We start from the raw sequence: 8,589 nt of genomic DNA on the forward strand, positions 1-8,589 counted from the left end.
TTTCCTGGTAGTCTGCGCTATCCTGTCCTGCGATTCCAGTGACCAGTTCCTCTGGGACGACCGCTGCAACCATCTCCTCCAGGTCCTATTGTGATGCCGGAGTACCACCTCCAGTTTGCAGTGCTGCCTTCCTGTTCCTTGCCATTTTTTCCTTTGTCCTTTGTTTCCAATCATGCCAGCATTTTGTGCACTCGGTTACGGTTCTCCTCACCTCTGCCACACTTTTAATCTTGTCTACTATCTGCTACCAGATTGCCCCTCTCCTACTTATTGTCAGTGTTGAGGTGATGAAGAGTTGATGTTGATGCTCCGTCACCTCTCTCTAAAGTATTTCATGCTCCTCTGCACTGAAACTTTTTCTTCTCCCTCACCTGTGTGTCCTCCTGGCTTGGTCCTGGTTAATTGGGGTCACCCTGGGGTCTCTCCTGGCTTTTTGGGTCCATTTTGCCTCTCCTTTGCACTGTTTTCTGCACTAGCGTCTGAAGTTGATGCTAATGTGGTTAAAAACGGTGCATTTCCATTTTGCGACAACTTTACGTGCTGTAAAACAAGTTAGAGTAATTTTTGCTACATTAAAGTCATTTTGCCTTATGTCAGGCGCAATGGTTAACGTCAAACAAGTTGACTTTAAATATTTTTTAGTGCATCATGAAATAAATATGATGCCCAGACAGCGCTAAAAAATGGCACTAGGCAGCGCTAAGCATTTTGAAGCAAAACTGCGTTTCTGCAGTTTTGCGTCAAAAAGTATAAATCTGACCCTCAGTTTGTACCAAGAGAGCTATTTTTACTAATAGAGGAATGCAATTAATACTTTGAAAAGGTAGTGGCCTTAAGAAGCACCCACTTCTGAAAATGGTTTCTTAAATACGTGGACTGGGATGCTTGTGGCAGTCTGTAGACATTTGTGAGGGGATTTGTCAGTTAATTAATCTTGTTTGACAACTGACCGAGAATTGGAAGAAATTTACACAGCAAAATTAAGCACTGTTAAACTTGAGTTAGTTATGAAATATGGTGTGATGTCAGTGATATGTTTTACAAAACCAGCTTACTGGTATGTGTAAATGTACCACAAATGAGGCTTCAGATCACTTTGGTCGTAGTGTGTGGGAATTTAAGACTCCACAGAAAAGTTTGATTGCCTCAGGGGCTGAAGGTTCTATTACATATCAGCCATGGGATCTGAAAAGAGAAAGATGGATGACTTGGATACTGATTACTTTTTTTGCAGGCATGACCTGTCTTCTTTTGGAGTGAAAGTTTCCATCATTGAACCCGGGGCTTTCAAAACAAATATGGCAGTCAAAGCAACATTCAAGGAGAGCCTGGACAGGATTTGGAGCCGGCTCCCATCAGAGGTGAAGGAGAGCTACGGAGAGACCTCTTTCCACAACTGTGAGTTCTCTGCTCTTATATGTAATGTATGTTCTGCCATCATCTGAAAAAAACTGATAGCATTCCAGGCTTTGGTGCATATGTGCCAATCAGTGTGCTCGATATTGTTTTTTTGATATGTCTTAATTCATCTTCTACTGCCAAACTATTCCCTCAGCTTCACGTTCTGGGATAGCTATTGTCTGTCAACTCCACACTGTCTTTTCACCCTCTCCCTTCTTACGCCTGTCATTTCCTTATATTTCTCTTCCAGCTTTGCATTCACTTCTCTTTTCTCAGTGTGTTATTTTCTTTGATAACTGTCTTTGTTCCTTAATCTTCCTCTTACATTGTGTGAAATCTGGCACTAGGACCATGGGCATGAGGCTCTGACCACCACCAGACAGAAAAGAAAAGACGTTAGTGACTGGGAGAGGAGCAGGAAATGCTGGGGAAGATCCACGTGGCAAGCAAGGAGTAAGAGAGAGAAATAAAGATCCTGTTCATGAACAGCCTCCTGCGTCCATCTCGTCTTTTGTCATGACCCAACATCTGGTGACAAGGAGGCTCTGCAAACTACCTGCACCCTGGCCACCCGCATCATGCCCACAACAAGTGGGGGAAAGGTTCTCGGCCTGCGCACAACTGTGCTCACCCGGGTCCAGGCATCTAGATCACGCCAATAACATCGCAGGCCATGTGCTCCTGTCGGCCCCAGGCTACAGGTCCCTGTGAACCTGTCCTTATGCCCCACTGCCTGCCAGTTCTCCAGAAGCCTCCAACCCTATCCAGACTCTTTCACCCTCAGGCACCAGGGCTGCCAACAGGCCTATTGAGGGTCCTCTGAAATGCTCCTCAACATCGGGAAGACTTCAAGGGGCCACTGAAGCACTGTTGCAGCACTGTCATCCACCCTGGCTGCAACACCTAAAGTGAGCGTGACTGCGCTACTGCCTCCACCCATCACCCTATCGTGCCCACCCCACCAACAAGGATGGAGGGGCCAAGTTGATGCTGCTGCATTCCAGAAACCACCTCTTGCATTCAACACCACCAACAAACACCACATTGGAGCAGATGGTATGCCTGGATCAAACAGTTTGATGACTTCATTGATGCCCTGGAGAAGACAGTGATATCAAGATCCTTAAGTACCTCAAGAACCTAGTGGTTGAGGGAATCAAAAAAGCTTAAAAAACTCCCCAGTGCGGATGCTGCCTCATATCAAAGTCAAGGAGGCCCTTCCCGAGATGTCTGACCCTATGCTCAATACCAACTATGAGCGGTACCTTTTTCACAAGGCGCGACAACAGCTTAGAGAATCTGTGAGCAGCTTCGATGAATGATTAGAGACCCTCATTTAGCACTGCCACTTTAGTGACTATAACGATGAAGGAGCTGTGTGTCTCAGAATTTTAGATGGATGCCTATCTGACTCATTCCAGAGGTGGCTACTTAGGAAAACTCACAGTCTCGAGAAGATGCCCACAGTTGCCAGAGTTGAAGAAGGAGTGGAGTGGCAGATGGCCTTGATGGAGGCACGCTCCATGAGCAACAAGAGTGCATTGCCCATAAAAAGCAATTACACGACAAATGCGACACACGCAAATCCACACCCTGACAAGAGGCAAAGTCATGCTACTGATGAGCCCTTGCATTTCCCCATAAAGGCAAATGCCCTGCTCTGGGACAAACATGCAAAGGCTGCAGAAAAGAGAACCACTTCAAGAGAACCACTCTGACAAAAGTCAGATCTCAAAGCACGGCAAAAACAAAAAGAAGATGCAAGGCACAACCACTGTAGGTCAGAAGACAACAAGAGACACCATGCATGCCACGTTCAATCTACCCGAGCCAGAGGTCACTGAGATCCTCCTCAAGCGAATTATCATACGTGTCTAGGCTAAGTGAGAGTGAAGAGGATGGCTACCTGCTAATGATGTCCACGGATGAGCCTGAACCCCATTTATTAACATTGAAGGTGAAACTGTGAGACCAAGCTTTGTTTTTCGTTGTGTACAGCGAGTCTCAGTAAATGTAGAGGGCCAGAAGGCGCAAACCTCCTGAAGCTGAGTATCATTGAGCAGTCGAAGGGGCCCACCCCATGGGTCTCCCTCATTGTTGTGGTGCCAAAAGTGGACAAAGGTAGAGATGTCTGCATCTGTGTTGACATGCAGCAACCCAATAGAGCCATAGAACACAATCAACACCTGGGACCCCACATAACTGATGTGATTGCCTAACTAAACAGAGACAAGGTATTCTCCATACTTGACCTGAACAAGGGCAATCATCAATTAGATTTAGAAGAAAGTTGCAGATACAGCACCATGTTTTCACACATGTAGGGCTTTTCTGTTATAAATGATTACATTTTGGCATCTTGTCAGCTGCTGGAATATTTTAAGATGTCATCCAGCGGGTCATCCAATGAGTCTCCAATGCCATCAGTTACAGCAATGACATTCTAATCTTTGCCATCACAAGAAAGAAGCATGACAAGGCCCTCCACCAGGTGTGTCAGCTGCTCACCGCAGCTGGAATCACGCTCAATGCCAGTAAGTATGAACTCCACAAGACATGCCTCAAATTCTTTGGTCACATCTTCTCAGCTGAAGGCATGGAACTGGACAAGGTGAATGCCCTGTCAGAGACTGAAACCTCAAAAGATGTAGCCATGCTATGATACTTCCTAAAGATGGCCAGCTACTATGCCAGATACATACATGATTATGCCACTTTAAGCACGTTGTTACAAGATTTGACAAAGCAAAGCGTGGAACTGAAGTGGTCACCGGAGTGTTAACGAAGCTTCAAAAGCATCAAAACAGCAAATGAGCCTGTGACAGTCATGGCAAACTATGACCCTAGACTACACAAGGAAGTCACAGTCAACACCAGCCCCTAGGACCCAGAGCCATACTAGCAGAGCACAGTGGATGCCCAGACTCTCAGAGATGCAAAAGCCTCTCAAATCTTGAAAAAGTCTACTCACAGTTAGAAAAAGTCTTGAAGCTGTGTGGGCATGTGAACAGTTTCACATTTTTCTCTATGGTAAGCACTTCATCATTGTCACGGATCATCAGGCAATCCTGACCATATTTGGCAATCCCTAGGCAAAGATGCTCCCTCGAATTGAACAATGGGGGCTGTGGCTAAATGAAATCATCCACAGGCCAAGGAAGGAATACAAACCAGATGATTACTTCTCCAGAGACCCACTGCCTGTGCCCACAATGAAACCATCAATGGCTGAGGAGCATCTCCACTTCATACTACACTCCAGCCCCCTCCTGCACTGTCCATCGCCCAGATTGCCTCTGCCACCCACGCAGATGAAGACCTCACTGTAGTCAAACGCCTAATTGACACGAAAACCTGCCATGTCATACGGAAAAAGGGGGAGACACAGAAGAGCTACACTTGTTCCACAACATACAAGAAGAACTAGAGGTGACTAAACAGGGAATCATGCTCAGAGGATCATGAATTGTGCTCCCTACATCCAGTGGTCAGGAAACTCACTTCAGACTGGCACATCAGCCATCAGATATACCAATCAGAGGAAAAGAGTGCACCAGAAACGCCTCAGCTTGCCAACGTAGACTGATTGAGGAGATCTAACATATGGTGGCTGCCTGAGCATGACTTGGTGCTTAATCTGTGGGGGAGGTGTGAATCCGGGCACTAGGATCCTGGGGATGAGGCTTCAACTACTGCTAGATGAAATGGGAAAGACATCAGCTGTTGGGGAAAGATCAGGGAATGCTGTGGAGAACTTCGGGGCAGGCAGAGCATGAGGAAGAGAAATAAACAAACATCTCCTGAACAGCCTCCTGTGTTCGTCTTGTCTTTTGTCAAGACTCAACACATTGGTCTGTCTATGACTCTTATCTCTAGACTCTTTAACGGTCCCAATAAAATGTTCTTATATATCATGAGGTGGGAAGTGAGATCTGATGGAAGTATTGCTACCCTTTACCCCAGTGGGAATTCCTGGAGAGATCATGAAGGGACCTCAATAGACCGTCTCAGAACAGAGTTCCCAGTTCCTTGGTGCTGTTACGTAATTTTTGGACTGTCGATGTCCCAGCTGTACATTGGGCAGTTACAGAATATTGTGAAGCAAAAGATTGTGGCCCATATTTATACTTAGTTTGCGCTGAATTAGCACCATTTTTTAATGCTAATTCAGCACAAACCTAACTCCATCTTTATACTTTGGCGCTAGACAAGTCTAGCGCCAAAGTTATGGAGATTATGTCGTTTTCTGGAGGGGAAAACCTATCTTGCGACAATGAGATGCAAGGTAGGTGTTCCTGTCCAGAAAACAATGATATGGCCTTTGCGCCATATTTATCCCCCCCATGCTAAAATCCAGCAGGGGGGGTGGGGGCCTTAAATAATGGAGATAAGCTCGCTTAGCGTCATTATTTAATGCCTGGGTCGGGGCAGGCGTAAGGGGACCTGCAGGCATATTTCCATGCCCTTCCTTGGCCCCAGGGACAACCCTACCTACTCCCACCCACACCAGGAGGTCACCCAATGGCCATGCCCAAGTACATTCGTCCCCTGGGCATGCCCACTGTAATGGTGGGCATGGCTCCTGTCTTTACCTAGACAGGAGCTATGTCCATGGGGGTTGTGCGCCAGAAAATGGGGCTACGCTGCTTAGAGGCAATTTATTTGCCTCTAAACAGTGTAGCGCCATAATTTGGCACACAAGCCCCGGTTCCCCCTACACCTCCCCGGCCTCCTTTCAAAGGACGTTAACAGGGCCTTAGCGCCAGCTAGCGCCATTCCATAAATATGGTGCCCGGCCGGCGTCATGGAATGCCGCTAGCCGGCGCTATACTTTTTTACGCAAACCTGCGCTAATGCAGGTTTGCGTCAAAAAGTATAAATCTGCCTCTGTGTTTGAAGCTCTTGTACAATAGAATAGCGAGATTTGAAAGTCAGATCCATTGCTTCCTATGTGGTCTAACATAGGGTGGACCTGCACCTGTAACAATGGAACAGAGTCCTGTCTTACCAATGACCAAAGAGCATAGTTTGATCAGGGGTCTCCAGTAGGGAGGTAGAGGCACTAAAGCTAACCAGGGAATTGCCAGGATTATGGCTTTTGATCAGTGGTGTAATTTAAGATAATGGGGCTCCTCTTCTGCAGAAGGTAACAAGGGGCCAACAGATATAAACTGGCATTGAAAGAAAGGTATTGGGGACCCCCTAATGGTTGGGGCCCCCCTACACCACAGGGGCTGCAGGGGCCTGCATTACACTCCTACTTATGATAACACGTACACTTTGCTGATTTTGGAATATAGCTTCTTGAGGGGCAGCCTCTGGAAAAATAAATATTTAGTGACTAAACTTACTAGATGGTCTCTCTGTGCCATGGATCTCAACATGGCTTCGGCAGCACCCGACTGAAGGAAGCTTGTCTACTTTGCTGGTGGGTAACGGTGTTGATTACTACAAAGTATGGGTGTGAAATACTAGAATGATGAAGAACCATTCTTTCCTGTTAGAGACTGCAGAAACTGTTTTGCTGGGTTTTCTAGACGTTTCCCTTCCCATGTAAGCGCTTACGCCCTCCCTCAAGCTGTAAGAGAGATTGGACTCCAAATGCAGGGCAAAGTATTAGAATCTATTTATTCCTACAAGCTAAATACATTCCCTCTGCATCCACAAATGCCATCAAAATGCATTACGATGTGAAAACGTGACCTGTAAAGAGTATGTTTGTAATATCCGCTTGAACATATATTTCTTGTTACATCCATGCAGATCACCGCCGATTTGACAGCATGTTAAGTGCATTGAAGGCCGACCTGTCACCGGTCACAGATTCCATGGCGCACGGACTGACGGCTGTACACCCTCGAGCACGCTACGCTGCCGGCTGGGATGCCAAACTTCTCTACATCCCATTCTCTTACTTTCCAACCATGGTGACAGATTATGTAATTGCTAAGCTTTAAGAAGTCTTTTCAAACCAGTAAGTCTGTGATAATTTTGGAAAGGCGACTGGCATCTTTCACAGCTTTATTGGTGGTTCTCTTCCCTTTGTGGGGCTGACTAGCGTGCATTTTAAGCACCCTTCAAAGTCACATTCTAGGCCAGTGGTGCAGGGTCCTAACTCCCACATTACATTTTTCACTGATTTCACCGATGACATCACAAATGAAGAGTTCACTAAAGCAGGCTCTAGTGACAAGTCTTCTATTTGAAGAAGCTCCCCTTTCATAGGGTGATATATTCAGGGCCAACCTCCTTTTTCTTGGAGTCACATCTCCTGTGTGGATGATTTTCCCTCTCTGTGGGTGACCACTTTCGACTCTTTTGTTGACATTTCTAGTTGTCTTTGCAGTTTTGGTTACATTTCTAGTTAGAGGAGGCTGTCCTCTCTCTGAGCGAGCTCACTTTGCAACTTCTTGGGCAACTCTCTCCTTTGGAGGTTGGACTACTGGGGCATCTGAATGCTACTTCCACAACAGATAGTGAACCGGAAATTACTTTATAATCGTCAGCGAAGGCACACAGCCCAGGAATGGTTGGCAGTTTGTCGCAATGAAATGTTTACCTGCCGACTTTCTGACTTTTCAGAAGGTCAAAAATATTCTAAAGAGCAAACTAGAAAAGGTGACTCTGCACTGCACCAAAAGGCAGGCGCATATTTTCTTTGTAGGTTTGATACAAGTCCATCCTGCTTTCCCACTGGTGACAGTAAATGGTAGTATTTTATTCACTTTGAGAAGCAATTTCAAGAAAATCGTTAGTGAGGCACATTTCAAACAAGCATTTGCAATGCAACGGCTCTGGCATTTGCTCGAGTTCAAGCTATTAGCGCTGTAAACCTCTAACCGGACTTTTCTTGCCACACAAATTGAAAGAAAAAAAACCAGCGGGATAGTACTATGTAAGACCCAGTGCGATAGCTCTGCATGGAAAATAAAAAGATAAAGTAGTCTGGAAACCATGCTGAAAACATGGAGCCTCGTATGTTTTCAGTAGTTGGCTGGTGCACTCGAGGAGGGCTAAACACCGGAAAAGGCATGACGTATGCATACCTTTCACTAATGAAATTATCGTATTTTAAAAGGAAAGCCCACGGACCAATGAAAGTGAGAGGCGTGACATGGGCGTGGTTGAAAGCCCAAAGAGAGATTACAACAGGGACGAAGCGCTTGTGCGCTCGACCCTAAAAATTAG

The 8,589-nt window shown here is 46.0% G+C and overlaps 1 protein-coding gene across 1 annotated transcript in view; it reads left to right on the plus strand.

Annotated features, from left to right (window-relative positions):
• LOC138294085 (retinol dehydrogenase 7-like) overlaps window positions 1-8,332 on the plus strand; it is a 129,609-nt gene extending 121,277 nt beyond the window's left edge. Inside the window, exons 3-4 of the mRNA XM_069233319.1 lie at window positions 1,235-1,398; window positions 7,165-8,332. Coding sequence (XP_069089420.1) covers window positions 1,235-1,398; window positions 7,165-7,358 — 358 coding nt within the window. The 3' untranslated portion in view covers window positions 7,359-8,332. The remainder of the gene's footprint in view (window positions 1-1,234; window positions 1,399-7,164) is intronic.
• Window positions 8,333-8,589: the final 257 nt, after the last annotated feature.

Source organism: Pleurodeles waltl, chromosome 4_2 (assembly GCF_031143425.1).
Source record: "Pleurodeles waltl isolate 20211129_DDA chromosome 4_2, aPleWal1.hap1.20221129, whole genome shotgun sequence".
Lineage (NCBI taxonomy): Eukaryota > Metazoa > Chordata > Amphibia > Caudata > Salamandridae > Pleurodeles > Pleurodeles waltl.